The sequence below is a fragment of the Xenopus tropicalis genome, chromosome 9, assembly GCF_000004195.4.
Source record: "Xenopus tropicalis strain Nigerian chromosome 9, UCB_Xtro_10.0, whole genome shotgun sequence".
Taxonomy (NCBI): domain Eukaryota; kingdom Metazoa; phylum Chordata; class Amphibia; order Anura; family Pipidae; genus Xenopus; species Xenopus tropicalis.
In genome coordinates this window covers 44,371,645-44,393,659 of record NC_030685.2, presented here as the reverse complement: position 1 = coordinate 44,393,659, position 22,015 = coordinate 44,371,645, and the positions used below count along the sequence as shown (strand labels likewise).

The window sequence follows — 22,015 nt, the reverse complement described above, 5'->3', positions numbered from 1 at the left end:
TGGAGGAGAAACTACATGAAAGTATAGAGTACCATATGAATGAAGGCAAAATAAATAGACATTACTCAGTTCAAAAGTACAAAAATAAGAACTTTTATTCTAAAAATAAAAATTTTTTAACTTTAAAATTTAAAATAAAATGGTTAGGCCTTGCTGGCCTTAATCTCCTCCCGGCTCTGCTCCATCCTGGCTAACTGGGCCTTCATGGTGGCGATGTCCTCCCTTATAGACCGAAGCGTAAGGTCAATCCGGCAAGATCTTGTTTGGGTCCCCACATCTTCACCCAGGGGAGCATAAAGGGCCTGGGAAGAGTCCGGGGCCTGAGGAGAGAATTCCAGGGCCTGGGGAGAGGAGTACAGGGGTGTACCCTGGGTGGCCGCTTCAGCCTCAGGGGCCGGTTGTGCCTCAGGGGCTGGTTGTCTCTCGGGGGCCGCTTGAGCCTCAGGGGCCTGGTGACCATCTGGGGGGGGCCTGGGGATGGTGATGAGGCACTACATCCAGCTGATGTTCTGTGCGATAATATTGCAAGATATTATTTAATTATACATATATATATATACACACACATGTATATGGATTCTTTTTTCAAAATGCCACAACATATTTAAAATTACCTCTTTATTGTGAACTATACTGTGTGTGGTTTTTGAAAAAACATGCATATATACATATATATATATATATATATATATATATATATATATATATATAGAATATACATTTCTACTTTTAGGTGAAATTAATTTCAAAATCTTTTAATTAACGTATTCTTTAAAACACTACTAAAGTAGAATAATTACCTTCTGCTATTTCAGCTATTAAATCATGACTCCTGCGCTTCATGTCCAACCATATCCGCTGGAGAAGTCGTAGGTCCATGTCGAGGGCAAACTTATTCCGCAACCTCCGCATCAGCTTGCGGAGGATTGCCCTCTCCTTTTCATGGACCCCTATGGTGCCCAGCGGCTGCGTGTCATAGGATGAGTGCAGGAGGAAGCGGCAGATGTAGCGCTCTGATGGAGCTCCGATACCCCAGGCATGTTGGTCCCTTGTCACTGCAGGCTCTATGAGACAAAATGGCCGCAAGTCGTGTGTGTCACGAGGACAGTCGCCAAAATATACCTTGTAATATATTTGTGCGTATAGTCGCCAAATATACTTGCATTTATTATAAGGGTGCGTAAAATTATACGCTCAAATTAGTCGCATATTTGCATTATAGGAGTTGAAAATGCACCACCCTAATAATTTCTCATTGCCCTATATAATAACTTTATTCTCTCTGAAGTAAATCCCTAATTTTCTTTCTTTTAGAGGAAAATGAGAAAAAGTTGCAAGTAAACCATTATGAAGATTTGATTTCACAGAGAAGCTAAAAATAGATATTGCCATAGGGATTAGCAGAAAGCATAGCACTAGGGACTTTAACGCCATAAAAGTAGACTATTTTAGAGCAAGAATAGTCGCAAAGTAAATTTTGTTGGCAAAATATTCTCCGCTATGATCGCTGGCATTTACACGCACATCTCTGCTTAGCCAACTTTGAAGCGGCGAATATTCTGTCGCCAAAATATTCGCCACTATATCGGAGAATATTTTGGCGAAAGAAGCAGGTTATAGCGGCGAATATTCTGTCGCCAAAATATTCCCCGCTATGATCGCTGGCATTTACACGCACATCGCCAACTTTGAAGCAGCGAATATTCTGTCGCCAAAATTAACTTTGCCACTATTCTTGCTATCAAATAGTCTACTTTGATGGCGTTACAGTTAGCCACTATTCATAGACTATACTCTTAGACAATTGAAATGTACTTTAGTAAACGGACCCCTTAAAGGAGAAGGAAAAGCTAAGTCACTTGGGGGTGCCAAAATGTTAGGCACCCCCAAGTGACTTGAATCGCTTACCCCGTACCCCGGGCTGATGCCCCTGTATGGAGAGAACAGCACCAGCCCGGGGTTGCAGCGATCGCTTCCTCCTTCGCTGCGCACATGCGCACATGCGCAGTAGAGTGAAAAGTCGGCTTTTTCACTCTACTGCGCATGCGCCTGACTCTCAGTCAAGGCTTAGCGACAGCGGAAGGAGGAAGCACATCGCCCCAAGTGCCCCAGGCTGGTGCGGTTTTCTCCTAACAGGGGCACCAGCCCGGGGTACAAGGTAAGCAATTCAAGCTACTTGGGGGTGCTTAACATTTTAGCACCCCCAAGTGACTTAGCCTTTCCTTCCCCTTTAATGCCCTGTACTCTCCTTTATCAAGGAGGATTATTGTTTAAGCATTGGTTAATACAGAGAGAGTATAAGGGAGAGCCCTGAGAGTTAGCGAGGCCACTTAGCAGCATTTTAGTATGGTTTTTGTGTCAGAGCATGCCTTAGTATTGTTAAACTTGAAAGTAAAGGGAATTGATTGGGGCAGCAATGAGTAACAAAAATTGACTGCGTTGTTATGGCTTGCTTATTGGAGACAACACAATAAAACCATACGGCATGAAGTAGGTGGCTTTTTCACCTGTGATACTAAGGATGCCATTTATTGTATAAAATGTCCGTGTGGCTTAGCTTATGTTGGACAGACTACTAGACCTATTAAAGTTAGACTTAATGAACATAAATCTATTATCCGTAATTATCAGCCACAGTCTCCTCAGAAAAACATAAAAGGAAAGGAGAATGAGAAAAAAAGGGAGACTTTGTTGGCCAGACATTTTTTCACACAGGGAAACCACGTGTCACAGTTACGGTGGCAGATTTTAGAAAAGATTGTGTTTATTCAGGGACAGGAAAAAAAGAAAGTATTGTCACAGAGAGAATGTTATTGGATTTGGCTCTTGCAGTCTCGTCACCCTTAAGGGTTAAACGATGAATTTAATATGTCCTGTTTTTTATAGGCTATGAATAAAACACTTTGCTTTCTACTCTCTATTTCAGATAATATGCCTTTGTGGCATGCTGCAGGGATAGATTCTTTCACCTATGAATAGGGTAAGAAGTATCTTCTTTCCTGCAACTTTGTATTTCATGAAAAAGGGTTTTTAACTTTTGTAATTATTTTAACTTTGTAACATTGTGCTTTATTGCAGTATTTCACAAGATTGCTCACTTTTTTTCAGCACAGACTTGATCTTTGAAACTGGACATGTATTTATGCTCTTTGAGCAGCACTGGGACACTTTTGAAATTAAAGATTTATCTTAGGTCTATTTATTAAATTGACTCGGTATCACTGTATTTTAAATATGTTTTTGCTATTTGCACATTTACTTTAAAGTATTTAAGGCCTATTAGGTATTGTATTATCATATTTTTATGAATTTTCAGTCTTGCACTAGTATCTTGTTTAAATGGATTGTTGTCAATTATTGTTAATTGAAGGGTTATATATTGCCGTTTTTTTCACGTGCGCTTATGCTTGACAAAGGGGCGGTCTTAGCCTCGAAACGTTGCATGTTCCGCAATAAAGAATTTTAAGGGCAGAGCCCCGTATGAAGCCCTTGAGTGCCGTTGCTTTATGTTCATTTTAAGCCTCATTCAGGCCAGCAAGCACGTAAGGCCGAAGATGAGGCTGCCATGTTGAGCCTGCAAGAGGAGGAGGTAGCGCTGAAAAGACAAAAAGTGGCTCTGTTGGCTGAACAAAATTCACTTCTGAAAAAACAAATTGCTGCCCTCCAACAACAGGGCCAAAAGCCAACAGAGCCAACAAGCTCTACCAGTGGAGCTGCTGGTGAGAGCGCAGCTCCCGCTCCTGCAGGTTCAACAAGGCAGCTTTGGAAAAGAAAATAAATTGTGCATATTAGGGATTTGTGGAACCTAGCTTTCCTTAGCTAGGTTTTGTTTTAATTTTTTTTTTTTTAATTTGGTTGCAGGTGTTGGTGAACCTGCTTTAAAAAATTTTTTTTGGAAGTGACAATAAACCTTTTTTTTGGGTCAAAGTTGTTTGGTATTTCTTGTATGGGATTAAAGATTGTAGGTACATACAGGAGAAGTAATTTGTAACAATTTGTCCCCGGACTTCACTCCCTCTGGCATCCGCACCTCGGACAGGATCTTTGGGATGTATGGGGTCCTCCAGGTCATCGGCCACATCGGCTGGTAAGCCGTGGTGGTTGGCCAGATTTTGCAGTACAGCACACGCAGCCACAATGTTGGAAACTTTGGAGGGGCTGTACATTAGGCTGCCTCATGATTTATCCAGGCAGTGGAACTGGCTTTTAAGGACCACAAACGTCCACTCAATCACAGACCGCGCTCTCACATGTGCTTCGTTAAAAGCACACTCAGCCCGTGAACGCGGCCTGTGACTGGGTGTTAGGAGCCACCTAGCGCACGGGTAGCCAGCATCTCCTGAAATAAAATAAGATGGAATAAGATGCTGCAAACAAATAAGCTGCTTCCAGTCTCCCTGTGTCAAAACACGGCCCTTTTGCAACAGATGTGACAGTGTGAGAGTGATAGATGATACTACAAGTAGCTGCTTTGACTCTCCCACTGGCAAAAGAGGGCACTTTCCAAATTGCAAAACAAGTTATGGCAGGCAGGGCCTGGCTTTACAGTGGGACACACAAAGCAAATGTGGGCAAGTTGTGCTAGACGTGACACAAATACTTACCTAACAGCCACCCGTGAGGCATTTGTCCTGTCTCAAAAGCATCATAAAGTGTGGACTGCCTTAGGATGTAAGCATCGTGAGAGGAGCTGGGGAACCCAGAAACGATGCTCAGGATATTCATGTTGCCATCGCACACCACTTGCACATTGAGGGAGTGGTAGCCCTTCCTGTTGCGGAAAATGTGCTCCCTGTCTTGGGGAAGGTTTAATGCCACATGGGTGCAATCAATTGCACCCAACACATTGGGGATGCCACTTACCACATAAAAATGCCTTTTCACAGCGTTCCACTCGTTCCGATGTTGGGGGAACAAGATGAAATTCCTGGACACCGAGCGGATGGCGTCCAGGACCTGGCCAAGGCACCGTGAAAAGGTGGGCTGTCACACCCTCCCCCCCGTAAACCCCCTAACCCTCTGGAAACTGCGAGTGGCAAAAAAGTGCAGGGAGCACAGCAGTTTGACCATCCCGGGGACAGCGCGGCTTTGGCGAGTCAGTGGTTCCAGGGAAGGCTCAAGCATCTCATACAGGCTGGATATTGCTGCCCTATTGAGCCTGTATCGCCTGACCACTTCATCCTCACTTAAGCCCTCTAAAGTGGCCCTTTGGCGAGGTCGCATAACTCGGGAAGGCTGGGGGTCTTGCTGCTCCTCCTCCAAATCCAGCAAAAAGCCCATTGCATACTCCATTTTGATTTTAACACTCAAAAGTGAAAAATGTGCTCGGCCCAATGCCTCCCCCAATCAGGCGCTAAAATACGTACACATTCGCGCGCTAATTAACGCATTTACCGCTCTAGGTGCTTTTGGGAATCATGCGTTCGCATTATTTTCATTCACTAATTGCCGCATTGCATTAAAATTAATGCATGCGGTTGCACACAAATTAACGCATGTGATGTGCGACTTAATGCAAGCGGTAATACTGTAGTGAATCTATTTTAGCGCAAAAAAGCATGCAATAATAATTAACGCACTTTAGTGAATCAGCCCTAATATCTCTTGGGTTGGCTGTATGAATTCTGTTAAAATAACCTAACTACCAAAGCAGCTCTACCTTTTCCGCACTCTTCCCATCCCTATTCTGAAAACAGATCGGCACAAATTTGAGACCCACATCATAAAGTTTATATGGAGTGGTAAACCACCAAGGGTTAGCTATCATACATTATATTGTACAAATAGATAAGCCACATTGGGTCACTCTGGAATACCATTTTTCTCATCCCTATTCCTGTAGGGAACTGAGAGCAGAGCAGACGTGCCTGTCTGAGCTGTGAGTGACCAACAGAATGGAGAGTGTTAGCCCAGGTCCAGTAGGGCCTGGGCGGACAAGTGCTCAGCGCGAGACCCAGGCCTTGGGGCCTACAGTGGAGGGCCAGAGATCCACTAGAAACATCACTAAGCCCCAGGAGGAGAAAGCATGGAAGAAGCCAAGATCTGCATCCCTGGGGAGAATCCCTGCAGCAGCGGTAGAGGAATGGGCCAAGCCAGCAGCCAGAGCCAGTGGCTACAGGGAAGCAACTGGTAAAGGGGAGAGTGGAAGTGGGAAGGAGGGAGGAATGTGATGAAAAAAAGTGTGTGGGGAGGAAAGGACGCAAAGTGAACATGGAAATTACAGTAAGTGCAGACTCAGACAGTTCTGTTGTGGAAAGTTCTGCAGAAAATGTTGCTGATAATGTTGTTACACCTGCATGTAAAACGGAGTCTGTGGTTCCCCCGGCAGTGACTGCCCCACACCATCATGGGGACCCTGCTACTGCCCCTGTGGGGGACCCTGCTGCCCAGTGACAACACATTGCTGGGTAATGTTACACACACTGCTGAAAGTACAAGTTGCACAATAAAACAAACTGTTGATTTACATACCCAAGATGGCGCATGTGTAAGTGCTGTACAAGCTCCCATTAAAGGAGAAGAAAAAGCTAAGTCACTTGGGGGTGCCAAAATGTTAGGCACCCCCAAGTGACTTGAATCGCTTACCTTCTACCCCGGGCTGGTGCCCCTGTATGGAGAGAACAGCACCAGCCCGGGGTAGCAGCGATCGCTTCCTCCTTCCTTCTTCGCTGCGCGCGCATGCACAGTAGAGTGAAAAGCCGAACTTTAACAGAGAAGTTGGCTTTTTCACTCTATTGAGCATGCGCCAGACTCGGAGTCGCAGCGAAACGAAGGCGGAAGAAGGAAGCGCATCTCCCCAGGTGCCCCGGGTTGGTGCGGTTTTCTCCTAACAGGGGCACTAGCCCAGGGTACGAGGTAAGCGATTCAAGTCACTTGGGGGTGCTTAACATTTTAGCACCCCCAAGTGACTTAGCCTTTCCTTCCCCTTTAACACTTCCCCTGCTCCATATCAGGCTCCCACTGCTCTGGGGAAGGGAACTCCTTCTCTCCCTGGAGGGAAAGTGCCGAGGGAAGCCAGCAAGCAAGCACAGAATGCCAACCAGCAAGAATTCAGTGGCCATCTTGGATTTCCTAAGCACATGGCTTCTAAGCAGGAAGTGGATGTTGCTGGTGGCCATATTGGATGTGGCAAAGACCAGAGCCGGCTTCATGGCAGCCATCTTGGTACTCCCAATTTGAGTAGCAGCCATCTTGGAGGTGCAGAAGGTTTGAGGAAGCACAGTGGCAGCCATCTTAACTACACCTGGATTGGAAGGCAGACATGTTGGTGCTCCAAACCTGAGCTAATACGCACAGTGTCCAAAACAATACCTTAGCTGGGTAGGCTATCTTTGTGCTTAAAAAGTCTCCTTTTGAAGGGGGCCAAGATTGATAGCGACCAACTGATTCAGTCAATCAGACTGATGGAAGATCTGGAGGCAAAAAGGAAGCAGCTGAGCGTTGAGATGAAGGCTGCCTACCACCAGTACTCCATTGCAAAAGTGGAGGATTAGCAGTATTACTTATCTAAAGTAAATCATCTAAATGCTAAAATGTTTTCACTGGAGAAAGAGCTGGACAGTAACTTAGTATCAGGTTTTTTTAGTTTTCTGAAAATATTTTTGTAAGTCCATTGCATCCTTCCAATTTCTTTTTTGTTTCCTTTAAGTAATTTTCACATCTACTGGAAGTATTATTATTTCTCAATATAAATTTTGAAGCTTTTCCATCAGTTTCCATGTTTGCAGAATTAGTTAAACTATTGACATCATGAGTGGTATGAACAGAAAAATAAGGGCAATGACAGATAGGGTGATTAGGCGCCATAATTTTTGTGGTCTTTAAACCAATAAAAGTTAATAGGTGAATTATGATTGGTGGGTGTGCCTACTTTTTCTAACCATGAGTCAAAGTCACCCAGTGATAACATGCAAAGTTTGGGCACCCTGGCATAAATAATGTAAGAATGACAGCATTTTAAATTTAAAACCAATGAAATTCAATAGATGAAATTTAATTGGCTGTTAGTGGCCCAACCCACTTTTACTATTTTTGAACTGCAGTCCCCCAGTAACCAACTTTGCAAAGTTTGGAGATTCCACTGTAAAAATTGTGGGGCTGACCTTTTTACATTTCACCATTGAAAGTAAATAGGTGAAATGTGATTGGCTGTTGGTGGCCTGCCCAATTTTTCTAGCTTTTAACTGCAAATATCCAGTGCCTAACTTTGCAGAGTTTAACAACCCAGGAATTAATACTTAAATAATGGCATCAGTTTAAATATAAACTAATGAAATGTAATGGGTGGAAATGGATTGGCTGTTGGTGGCTCCAACCACTTTTCCTAACCTTAACCTTAGTCCCCCAGTGACAAACTGTAAAAAGTTTGGGAACACTGACGTTAAATGTATGAGAATGGCAGCAATTTAAATTTCCTTATTAAAATCAATTTATTAAATCTGATTGTCGGCTGTCTGTGGCTCCACCCACTTTTTCAAACCTTGAATTATTGTCATCCAGTGCTAAAAAGCATTTTAATTTTAAACAAAAAAATCAATAGATAAAAATCTGATTGGCTGTTGGTGGCTCCGCCCACTTTCCCAAACCTTAAAAATTCAGTCCCCTAGTGACCAACTGTGAAGAGTTTGGGTACCTGGTGGTAATACTGTGAGAATGGCAGCAGGTTGAATTTTCCCATTGAAAGTCAACTGTTGGTGGCTCTGCCCACTTTTACTAACCCTGAACCGCAGTTACCTGGTGACCAGCTCTGCAAAGTTAAGTATTAATATTTAAAGAATGGCAGCAGTTTAAGTTTAAACGAATGAAAGTCTGTAGGTGAAATCAGATTGGCTGTTGTTGGCCCCGCCCACTTTTCTTAACTTGGAACGTAGTCACCCAGAAAACCTGTGCAAAGTTTGGGGACCCTGGCATTAAACATGTGAGAATGGCAGCAGTTTTTGGCTTTAGGCGATAAGAGGTCATTAGTTAGAAGGGTTAGAGCAATTTCTGTGGAGTGTTGTTGGCTAAAACCAGATTGTAGGGGATCCAGCAGGTTATTGTCAAGGAGAAATAGTGTCAGTTGGCTGTAAATTAGGCGCTCAAGTAGTTTCGATATGAAAGAAGCAGAGAGAGGGGTCAGAGGTTACCAACATTGGAGGGATCAAGAGGGGTTTTTTTTTCAGAATAGGGGTTATAAGTGCATGTTTCAGTTGAAAGGGAAAACTTTGTGAAGATTGAAAGATTGAATAGATGAGTTAAGTTTTTCATAGGACAAGGACTGGCATTGCATAGAAGTTTGTAAGGAATGGAATCAATGGACAGGTAGTAAGGTAAGAGGAAGGCAAGAGTTTTGAGACTTCCTCTTCAGTCGCTGGAAAGAAGAAGCCAAGAAGAGACTGGGTAGCATGTAGGGTGGGAGGTGAATGGTTAGGGGGATAAGGTTGTGCAATGTCACTTCTGATTATGTCAATTTTATTTTTCAAGTGCTCAGTAATATCTTAAGCAGTGACTAAAGCACACTGTGGGGTGGGGAAAGGGTCAGCAGAGAGTTAGAGGTAGTAGTGCATGTTTTTTAGAGAGGGAGTTAATTAATGCAGTGAAGTAGGTTTGTTTAACTTAACAGATGGTGTCATTATAGGAGAGCAGAGTATATTTCTAGCTGCAGAAGTCTGATTCCGACTGGGATTGGCGCCAGAGACACTCAAATGTATGTGACCACCTTTGGAGGGCTTTGGTATGAGCAGTGTGCCAAGGTTGGGGTTGTTTGTTTTTGCAGGAACAAGCTCATTAAAGGGCAGTGGTGAGTGTGCTGTAGACAGAGGTAGCCTGATTTGGACAGGAGATGGGTGAGATATTAAAGTGAGAAGAGTTAAAGGAAGAAGAGAGATGTGACATGTCTAGGTAATTACAGGTCATGATATGTGCATGTTTAGGGGACTGCAGAGGGTGTAGAGGGCGTTAGCGAGAGTTGAAATGTTTGTGATTGTGATCACAGAGATCAATCAAAGATTGTGATCACAGAGGGGAAAGGGGAGTTGGTAAAGTTGGATATTGAACAGAATCTGGTAAATATAAGATCCAGTGAGTTCCCATTGAAGTGAGAGGGGGCACAAAGATAAACCAAGGTAGGATGTTAAAGAAAGAAGTTTAAAGACAGCAGGGACATTAGGATTGATTACAGACAGACATGTTAAAGTCATCTAGTACAATGGATGGGGAATCAGAGGAAAGGAAATAAGAAAGCCAAGCAGCAAAGTTGCCAAAAAAATAGTGAAGTTGGTCCAGGAGGTTGGTGTGTAACAGCAATGCTAAGTGAAACAGGAGAAACCTTAGAGTGAACCTCAAATTAGGAAAATGACAGAGAAGGAGCAGGTGGAAGAACTTTAATGTACAGCAGGGAGAAGGAATCCTACTCTACCCCCTGCCCTGTTTCCAGGTCTGGGAGTGTAACTAAGGTGTAGACCCCATAGGACAGGGCAGCAAGTAAGGCAGTGTCAGTAGAAGAAAGCCAAGTCATGAATAGAGGTATGTTTGTGGCAGACTGAGTGGGAATTCCAGAGGGCACAAGATATTTGAGCAGTGGCTTTCGGTATAGGGATAAGGTTTCTGTATTTTAAAGAGGTACAAAGCAAGTTTCTGAAGAATGTGGTCCTGACAAAACAGGGATGGGGAAAGGGCCAGGGTTGAGGGAAATGTCACAAGCTGCTATTGTAAGTAATTGGAAGGAGAGGAATGCAATGTGTACACTAAATCAAAGTAGCTAAAAAGCTGAAATACAATTACTTTCCCGCTATAAACAGTATAGAGAGTATATAGCAGTGTACAGCAGAGGGTTACAGAGATAGGCAGAAATACCCTTAATAAGCAGTATATAGAGGCTGCAATATATTGGAGTATATAGCAGTATACAGCAGAGGGTTACACAAATGAGTAGGGCCTGCTTTAAAGGAGAATGCAAGTCAAAATTTAAAAAGCATACTGCCCAATAGTCCTCCTATTGTTTAGTAAAAATGCCACACTTTAGGCTCACCTAATCAAATTTTACTCATTCACACTTACTTCACATTTTCTAGAACAGGCAACAATCTCTAAAAAGGTATTCTCCCTTCCTTTCCCTCCTTGCTTCATACTGCACATGTGTATCATTCCCTCCCCCCCCTCCCCTCTGCCAGATCCACTTCTGATTGGCTGGTGGGCATGTGTAGCTCAGAACAGTAGACAGGATCAAGTTACACACATGCTAAGAGAACAGGAAGGCTGCCACTGGCAGCCTACAGGAAGGACAGAGAGATTTCAGTGATGTCACTGTAGTCTTCACACTGCTGTAGGCTGCCAGCACCATATCTCAGAGAAGCAAGCAGGGACCTGGGAATTTAGATATGCAGTAAGTACTTAAAAAGAATGCCTTTAGACTTACTTTTAATTTATATTAACCTTTCATTGTCCTTTAAAGGAGAAGGAAAAGCTAAATCACTGGGGGGGTGAAAAATGTTAGGTACCCCCCAGTGATTGTAATCGCTTACCTGATAACCCTGCTAGAAATCTGCACTGGCCCAGGGTGTTTGCCAACAAGTGTTCCACTTCCTCCTGGCTTTCTTTCTTTATAATCCTGGGGCCGACGCATGTGCAGTTGAGCAAAAAGGTTGGCTTTTTTGTTAAAGCTGCCTTTTCACTCTACTGTGCATGTTTGAAGACCAAAGCAGAAAGAGGGATTGCTAGCTCGCATACACCCCAGCTGGTGCAGTTTTCTCTTAACAGGAGACCCGGGCGGAGGTTTCAGGTAAGCACTTACAATCGCTGGGGGGGTGCCTAACATTTTGGCACCCCCTAGTGATAAATCACTGGGGGATGCCAAAATGTTAGGCACCCAGCAGCATTTCCTTCTTCTTTAAGGCAAGGTGCTTAACATTACATAAAGATTCCTTATCCAGAAAACCCCAAGTCTCATGCATTTGTCATTATAGATTCCTATACAACATATAGTTCATAGTACAATGCGGAGTAGTAATTTATTCAGATTTACAATGGCACAAAGGAACCAGAGCATTCTGTATCAGAATTTTTATTAATCACCCTAGTTGCATTAGCTTTTGTGACATATTATGCTAATATTTTGATACTTTCAGACAACCTCTAATCATTTTAGCTTCTTAACAGCAGCCCGGAGCACAATGAGCATGTGCATGTGCATCACAGATGCTGTAAAGTCTAATCCTTTCAAAAATTGTAAAAGACTGTACTGAAATGAATTTCATTGTAGCATTACCTTGACATCGACCCAGATACTTGACTTCAATTTTTTCCTGTTTCTGACATGAAGCCTCTTTGATCTGACATGGATTATCATATGATTTCCCATCTGAAGCACAGACTGGATTGAAGCTGATATGAGAACAGTCAATGTTGCATACGCACCTAAAGAATAGTAAAAAATATATTATGTTTGCAACATTTGTGGGTCTGTTTATCTAAGTTAGTAAGCAATGTAAAAATAAATAACCTATTATCACAAGTTGTCACCTGAGAAAAGTGGTTTGCAGAATCACTGCTCTTTAAACTTTATTTTCTTTATTTAACTTAAAGAAAAAGTAAAACAAGCAATACAAAATTAACATAAAATGTACTTCTAGTGTCTGATAATTAAACTAAATTAAATTGCAAGTATAGGGACAAATCTTTTTCAAGATTTTAGGGAGGATTTACTTACATTTTGTGATAGTTTTTAGAAACCACAAATAAACTCTTTTTCAAGAATGGCAGTAATAAAAAGATCAGAACTAAACAAGTTTGGGGAAACAAGTTGTGTAAAAAGGTGAAAACTGTGACTTTTTTCATTAGTCATGTAAAAAACAAGACTTTCCATATTGTCACACAAGAGACAGTGTCACCCCCCCCCCCCCCCCAAAAAAACCTTGAAAACAACAAAGCAAAGAAAGATCTTTCAGCTGTGAAAAGGACACCTGCCATTGACTTTTACATGAACTCTACAGGTTTTAGCTAGCATATTTTTGGATATGTTGCTGTTTTGTTGTATAATAAATTATGAAAAAGATTGTGGGGAGACAAAATTGGATCTCAGTGTCAAAAAACCCTTACAGAATTAATCAAGCAATAGTAAATGCCCCCTTTCAAGTTGCAGTAACAGCATATAGAAAAATTAACTAATAAACATCCTGAATGTGTTATGTGGAGCCAAAACTCATGGATTAGTGGACATTACCACACCATATGAAAAAAATTAGCTGGTGTTTGACTAGTAATTCCATTAAAGACAAATATTTGGTATTGTTTTTATTAAGTGGAGTCAGGTTCTGTGCAAACCTAAAATGAATTATTTAATGAATATCAGACCAGAGATTTGCAGATTTTTTTTTTTTAAAAGAGTAGTTAAAGGTTCCACTGCTAGAGTGAATAGTAACTGTAAGCCCTGGAAGATGGACTGGGTTAGTGGGGCTAAAATAGTTTTTTCCGGGTGTCCTGTTAGCTTAGTCTGACACTGTCCTAGAAAAAAAAGCCTTAGAAATGTTTTGAGTTGTTTAAACTCAGGGCTTTGGTTTTTTTTTTTTTTATAAAGTTTGGGTCCATTTCTTAAGGTTAGGCCCTAACCACACAGGGAAATTATTTTCAATAGGCTCAAACTCTTTTTCATTATCTGAAATTATTAGTATTACTTGCCCTAAATTATTCTGTGTAACCATTACATTTTTAAGAAGTCTTCTCAATTTAATGTTGGTTGAGCACTCTGGTATAATTCCAGTTTGGTCTGGAAATATAAGTAGTAATATGACTGGTTTTAAACAGTGTGCCTATACCTTTGCCATATGTTTGGCATATTTACATAGGGTCGAAAAAAAGACCAGAGTCCATCAAGTTCAACCCTTTCAAGTGAACCCAGCACACACAAACCTATACTGACCTATCTATACACTCACATATCTAAACCTTATATACCAACATCAATAACGTACTTTAGATTTTAGCATCCCAATAGCCTTGGATATTATGCTTGTTCAAGAAATCATCCAAACCCTGTTAAAGGCATTAACAGAATCTGCCATCACATCAGTGGCATTCCATAACCTCATTGCACTGCTTCAAATAAAAGTTCCATTCTTCTAATCTAAAGGGGTGGCCTCTGGTGCGCTAATCTTTTTTTATGGGAAAAAAGAACACCCCCTATTTGTCTATAATCCCCTCTAATTTACTTGTACAGAGTAATCATGTCCACTCACAAGCACCTTTTTTCCAGAGAAAACAACCCCAACCTTGACAGCCTAACCTCCTTAAATTTTCCACTCCCTTTACCAATTTAGTTGTACATCTCTGCACTCTCTCCAGATCATTAATATCCTTCTTAAAGGGCATGTCAACCTCAAAAATAATTTTTTGCATAATTAAAGAAAACATAATTCTAAGCAACTTTCCACTATGAAATAATTAAAAATTTGTAGTGCTTTAAACATTATTTGTAAATGTAATTGCTACTGAAAGCTGCATTTGCTGAACTCCTGGTTGTTACATTTTTAACAATGTTGCAAAGGTCTTGCTTCTCCAGCAAGGCAGGTCTGTCAGTCTGCTGCCTTGTGTTACAATGTTCCACCAGGGCAGAGAATAGAAAAGGACAGGCAAACACTGCTTCTAATAGCAATTATAAATACAAATAACTCAAAAACCATTACAAACTAGTAATAACTGTATATTGCAAAGCTGCTTAGAATTTTGGTTTCTTTTAGTAGGAAAAAAATTATATTTTGCGTTGCCTTGTCCTTTAAGGACTGGAGTCCAAAACTGCAATGCATACTCAAGGTGAGGCTTTACCAGAGACCTATAAAGCGGCAAATTTATGTTTCCATCCCTTGAGTCCATGCCCGTTTTTATAAACAGCACTTTTTTTATTTGCTTTAGCCACTGAATGACATTGCCTAGAATTAGACAGCTCGTTATCTACGAAAATCCCAGATCCTTCTCAATTAAGAATCCCCCCGAAACAATACCATTTAGTGTATAACTTGCATTTATATTATTTCTACCAAAGTGCATAACTTTGCACTTTTCAACTTTTCACCTGATTTTCATTTTGCTGCCCAGTTTTTCAATTTTATCAAATTGCTCTGCAAAGTGGCAGCATCCTGCATGGAACTTATATGCATCATTGTTAATTTATCAGAAGTGCCAGTATGAGCAGGGTTTCAAAGAATCCTTTACCGTTTAAATAAATAGGCCTATAAGAGTTTAAGAGTTTCTGTTATGGATTCCGATAGGTCTGCCCCCTCCGAATTTCCTAATATAGTATAGTTATTGTTAAAGGTTATAGTTAACACATATTAGATAACACATTTTATATTATATACATATATACAATCATACAGTTAATAAAGAAATACTGTTATGGAAAAACATTTTTTTTTTCAAAAAGCATCAGTTTTTTAAACTTTCATTTTGAGATTTCACATGTGACTTGTGCTCTGATAAACTTCAGTCACACTTAACTGCTAAGCTGCAAGTATCACCCCCCTCCCAGCAGCCGATCAGCAGAACAGAATGGGAAGGTAGTAAGATAGCAGCTCCTAGTAGATATCAGAATAGTACTCAATAGTAAAAAATCCAAGTCCAGTTTGTGAATCCACCAGTTTCATTGAAGTAGGAGAAACAATAGGTTACCTGAAAGCAGTTCTAATGTGTAGCACTGGCTCTTTCTTAAAGCTCAGACTTAGGTACAGTGCACTAAGATGGCTGCCTACACACCAATATTACAACTTAAAAAATACATTTCAAGAATAACATTTTAAATGGTAGAGTAAATTTAGAAGAGTGTAATTTAGAAAATAAAAAGTATACCATAAAAATCATGACAGTATCCCTTTAACTATTGTTAACATTATTGTTAAAGGGAAAAGACCATAAAATCATAGACAGATGCTAGGGGGATCTTTTCGTTTTCATAGACGAAGTGGAATGTATAGGTGTACTTGTTGTGTTAAAGGAGAATGCAAGTCAAAATTTAAAAACCATACTGCCCAATAGTCCTCCTATTGTTTAGTAAAAATGCCACACTTTTGGCTCACCTAATCAAATATTTACTCAGTCACACTTACTTCAAATTTTTATTTGTTTTCTAGAACAGGCAGCCATCTTTAAAAAGGTATTCTCCCTTCCTTTCCCTCCTTGCTTCATACTGCACATGTGTATCATTCCCTCCCCCCCCCCTCCCCTCTGGTAGATCCACATCTGATTGGCTGGTGGGCATGTGTAGCTCAGAACAGGAGACAGGATCAAGTTATACACATGCTCAGAGAATAGGAAGGCTGCCGCTGGCAGCCTACAGGAAGGACAGAGAGATTTCAGTGATGTCACTGTAGTCTTCACACTGCTGTAGGCTGCCAGCTCCATATCTCAGAGAAGCAAGCAGGGATCTGGGAATTTAGATATGCAGTAAGGACTTAAAAAGAATGCCTTTAGATTTAATTTTAATTTATTTTAACCTTTCCTTGTCCTTTAACTGTATATATATTTTATTGCCAATTGAAACGTGGTATACATGGTAGAATGTCCAGGTAAGTTAAGATATATTGGAAAAACCGATAGGGCTCTAACAATTAGGATCGGTGACATAGGAAGATAGTAAGTTAGGTTGAAAAAAAGACACACATCCATCAAGTTCTTTAATGCCTATGTATGATTATACATACTCCAGCGTAAATAAGCCTAACTTGGCCAGTCTTTCTTTATAACTGAGACTTTCCAAATTTGCCTAACTGCTAGATGACCCTGAAGAAGGCTAAAAACCCCATCTGAAGCCTCTTTAATTTGGCACAGAGGGGAAAAAATTCCTTCCTGATTTCAATATGGCAATCGGACCAGTCCCTGGATCAATTTGTACTAAGAGCTATCTCCCATAACCCCGTATTCCCTCACTTGCTAAAAAGTCATTCAACCCCTTCTTGAAGCAAACTTCTGGGAGGGAAGTCCACAACTCTCACAGTAAAAAATCCTTTCCGAATATTTAGACGGAACCTCCTTTCTTCTAATCGCAATGTGTGCCCTTGTGTCTGTTGGAAGGACCTACTGGTAAATAAAGCATTAGAGAGATGATCCCCTTATATATTTATACATAGGTATCATAACACCACTTCTACTCATCTTCAGTGTAAACAACCCTAACTTGGCCAGTAACTGAGATTTTCCATTCCCTTTACCAGCTTAATTGCACTTCATTGTATACTCTCTAACTCAATAATATTCTGTTTGAGCACTTTTGACCAAACCTGAACGGCATATTCTAGAAGGGGCCTTACCAGCACTTTATAAAGTGGAAGAATAAACCCCTCCTCCTGCAAATCTATACCTCTTTTAATTAAGCTCAAAACCTTGTTCGCCAAGTGCAGTCCCAATAAGTGTATAAATGGTTTGTGTATTTTTACATCCCAGCTGCATGACCTTACATTTATCCACATTAAACCCTATCTGCCACGCAGATTGCTAGTTTGTTGAGGTCCTGCTGGATATAATTTATTGGGCTGCAGAGTTTTGTGTCATCTGCAAACACTGATACATTACTTATAATACCATCCCCTAAGTCAGTGCTGTCCAACTTCTGCAGGGCCGAGGGCCGGAATTTCTTTAGCATACATGGTAGAGGGCCGCTAATGGCAGCCAGTTCAAACCACACCCATTTTATCACAATGGTGGTAATGCAGCAAAAACCTAAATGCTTGGTCCTCACTTGCAGGGATATCAACCATTATTCATATGTGAAAGAATTACTTTGTATATTATGCCATATTAAGACACACCCTTAAATCCATATGCCGCCTCCTCCCCTGTGGATAGTACAGCAACCCCCAGCACATAATTACACACCTTAGGAACCATTTAATGGCTTTTTGCAACTACTAACAAACTCCCAGAACAAACCTCTGCCAGGTTCACCTCCCACAGGCAGCATAGGCCAGACAGTACATACAATGTCTGAGGTGTGAACAGGCTTACAGTGTGGGTGATTACAGCCTGAGTTTGAGGTGTGAACAATGCAGAGATTAAAATGTGTGTAAAGTACAGGGGATTACATTTTTAAACAATGCAGGGGGATTACATCCTGAATCTGAGGTGTGAACCATAGAGCGGGCCAGTTAATCTCAGTACTGATACCATTTAAATCTTACACAAAGGTAAGCCATCAAAGCAGGCAGACAGGTGGGGGGCACACAGAGGGGGGTCAGGGACCACCAGTTGGACAGCACTGCCCTAAGTAATTAATGAACAACAAAAGTTGGACCCAGTACAGAACCCTGAGGAACCCCACCGAGAACCTTACTCCAAGTAGAGAATGTACCATTAACAACCACCGAACAGCCCTTAGAAAAAACAAAATGTTCAGGTTAAAACAAAGAAACAAAAAAGGTGGCAACCCTGATGCATCATTATCATTTGAACTAGACCATTTGACTTTATAATGACCTTTAGGAGCAGAAACCTATTTCATATTGCTAGAATGATTAGCATTGCTTTAGTATGTGCAATATATATTTTATGATACAAATGTAAAAACAATATTTGCAGCCCCAATGCCTGCTCCAATGTTCTTACTAATGGATTTCCATGTAATCCACTTTAATCTGGCACCTAGACAAAGACTCCCTGCCATCACGTAGATTAACACCTGTATGTCTCTTTCTTCAGAGTTCTGTGCAGTCTACTGTGAATATTTAAATTGATATTCTCGTCCACTGCAGGAATCCTTTCACTTTTCAATTCTTGATAAGGAAGCAGGCAATATCACAGAGAGATGAGAAAATAACATCACACACTTCATATCTAGCTGTTTTAAAGCAATGCAAAAGTGTTGTAGGGGCTCACCGGGTTAGTACCTCCTATGGTTATAAAATCCTACACTTCCTTTTCCTAGTTACTTGGCAGAAGCCATTGTATCATCAGAATGCTGGAGCCAATTAGGCAACACCTGAAGCATGTAAGGTGAGCCTGTGTGTGCAACAAGGGTTCAGTTTCTGAGAGAGACTGTGAGGGGCAGGCTGGACTGATTACAAGCTCCCCTGATTCTGGGGCTCCAGAAAAGGACTGTCGGGCACTGGCAGTGAGGATTTGGGTTATCCCATTTATCGAAACTACAGTCTGGTGAGACTTTGTTTTCTTGAACTGTTTACTTGCAAACACCAAGTTGTGATATATACTGTTTTGCTGTGGAAAATAAAGCACAGGCAGGGGGGCCTGATCATTTTGGTTGCAAACCAGAGTTGCCTGTCTCATCTGTGAAGCCCAGATTTCCATCCGCTACCAGCTAAATCGTGTGTGTGTGTGTGTCATTAACATAATTAAGAAACTAGCACATTTCAGAAGCAGTAAGAGAGAAAACATTTTTTTACCACACATCCTCTGCATCCTCATCGCATTCCGCCCCAAACTGGCATATGTCACAAGTGGATGTCTCCTTTTGGACTGTCTCCCCAGAGCCTTCATTCACTAAAACATAATTAATATGCAAGTTACATATTAATTGCACAAGGCATTACTAATACAAGTAATATAGTTTGAGCTATAAACCTAAATACACAAAACATTGTCTACTTTGGACTTTGTATGCAGTGTCAAGTTAGTAATTGACCCCTACAATACTTTGGGATAAAAATACAATTTATAACCACAAACAATGCATCCTGTGAATATAAAAATGATTTTTTAAAAATCTTTTAAAAAAAGAGCAATATTTATAATCACTCGGGGTGCCAAATTTTAGGCACCCCCAAGTGATTAGAATGGCATACATGATACCCCTGGCCACTAAAAACTGCACCAGTTTGGGGGACTTCTGTAAAAGCATAATGTTAAAATCTTCTTACGCTTCTCTGATCTCCTCTACAGCACTGGGTCTGAATTGCAAGTGCAGTAGAGTAAAAAGACTGCCTCTCGCTTCCACATTCAGGTTTTCACTTTATTGAATATGTGCACCGGGACCAAAGGGTAGATGAAAATCCAGAAGAAAAACAGGAACACCATCACAGGGGTTTCAGGTAGGCAATTATAATTGGTGTGCACCAAAATGCCAACAAACCAACAGACTGAATACCAACACACTATATATATATATATATATATATATAATACCGAATCAAACAGATCCAGCACCAAGGGTCTTGTGGTTCAAATAAATATTAGTGTATTATAATTGCATGTACAACTGATGTTTCGGTCCCTTTTGGGGAGAGAGAGAGGTCCTGACATAGAAGGAAGGCTATGACCATTAAAGGGGTTGTTAATCTTTTGAGTTAACTTTTAGTATGATGTAGAATGTATTCTAAGACAATCTGCATAGTTTATTATTTGTAGTTTTAAATATTTAAATTTTTGTTCAGCAGCTCTCCATTTTGAAGTTTAAGCAGTTATCTTGTTGCTAGGATTCAAATGACTTTAGCAACCAGGAAGTGGTTTAAATGGTTTAAAAAAACATTATAAAAATTAACATTAACAATAAAATTATAGCCTAGCAGAGAGAGAGAGTTTCTTGGCTGCAGGGGTCCAGAAAGTTCTGAATTAAGGCCATCTCCCATAGATTCTAATTTTTAAAAATTATTTCCTTTTTCTCTGTAGTAATAACACAGAACATTGCACCTAGTAATAGATCCCAACTAAGATATAATTAATCCTTACTGGAGGAAAAAAGCCTATTGGGTTTATTCAGTATTTAAATGATTTTTAGCAGGCTTAAATTATGGAGATCCAAATTACGGAAAGATCCCTTATCTGGAAAACCCCAGGTTGCAAGCATTCTGGATAACAGGTCCCATACCTGTACTTTCCTGGGTTGTACAGAGCCCCCACTACTGGACAAGAAGCTTTGTCAGTCATGCTTGGCAGACATGTCAGGTCTAGCTACAGGCTCTAATTCTAGCCTGAATCAAAACGATGGTGGCCAAAAGGGGTCACAAAAGGGTTGCTTTTGCTTATAGAAGTTCACAGTTGGAGATGTTTGTAGCCAGAGATTCAAAGGGTCAAGACTCAGCATCCTCAGATAAGGAAAAAGATCTACATTCTTTCTTTGACTTTGCCCTTATTCAGCCATTAATCAAAGCAGGTAGGACTTCTTTAGCACTACAGGAGGACAATGAGGCTTCTTCTTTATCGTTCTTGCTGGGTCCAAAATCTAAAGGCCAGACATTCATCAGGAGGTCATTGATCTGGTCAAGGCAGAATGAGAAGTTCCTTCAAAGCGGAATTCAATATAGTCAAGTGTAACCCTTTCTTGGCACTGATATCCAGGGCCACACTGGGGCGCAAACAGGAAAAATCCCAAGCCTCCGTTAAGTGGGAGATGTGCGGGGTTTGGAAAGTTTAAGTGCCTCCACCCAGGGCTAAACCCTGTATTAATGGGCAACAACTCCCTGGGAACTGCAACAGCAGTGATTAATATACCAAATGCAATGGAAATAAACCACACAATTGATAGATATGAAATAAATTGTAATATATATGAAAGATGCAATGAAATGAAAACAGTGAATAACAGTTTCAACATAACACATATAATATTTGACACTATTCCCCTTTGTGTAAGAATATGTCCCTTGTCACTTTAAGAACATTGAGTGTGCACAGGTTAACTCCTTGTATGAAGGTAGTGGTAGCAGAGTTATGTGTTGCAACACCAGATTGTAGCACCCCGGGGTGTGTAACTGTAAAACCTCACCAACTCCTGGTGGCAGTAAAAGGGGAATAGATCCAGTGGGGCAGGGCAGATGCAGGGAAGCAGTCTGGCAGCTTTAATCCTCACTGAGCTTGAGATGCTGGGCTAGAGAAAGGCTTCTTGGGATCCTGATGGAGATTCGCTGCAGGTGTCAAGGAGGCTGATGGGTAATCCCACATCCTGATCCATTGTACACGCTGGTAACTCACTACAGGGCTGAAGTCCTAACTATCCTACAGGGATTACTACCCTAACAATAGCTCAGGCCTGCTGCAGTAATCCCATTCACTAAATGGCTGAATGGGAAGGGTTAACTAACTCCCTATGCTCTGATTATGGGGT

At 41.0% G+C, this 22,015-nt stretch overlaps 1 protein-coding gene across 10 annotated transcripts in view; it reads right to left on the bottom strand.

Moving 5' to 3' along the window:
• tmeff2 (transmembrane protein with EGF like and two follistatin like domains 2) overlaps positions 1–22,015 on the bottom strand; it is a 303,915-nt gene that overhangs the window by 217,117 nt on the left and 64,783 nt on the right. For 8 of the 10 annotated variants that reach the window (XR_004220349.1, XR_004220347.1, XR_004220348.1 and 5 more), the window contains 2 exons: positions 19,359–19,455; positions 12,245–12,393 (listed from right to left, as the gene is read on the bottom strand). Coding sequence is in view for 5 of the 10 variants with exons in the window: in XM_031892426.1 (XP_031748286.1) it covers positions 12,245–12,393; positions 19,359–19,455 (246 nt within the window). In the remaining 5 variants the exon portion in view is untranslated. Of the gene's footprint in view, positions 1–72; positions 510–800; positions 1,065–12,244; positions 12,394–19,358; positions 19,456–22,015 lie in introns of those variants that run through there. The other 2 variants (XM_031892430.1, NM_001097223.2) reach the window with 2 other exon arrangements.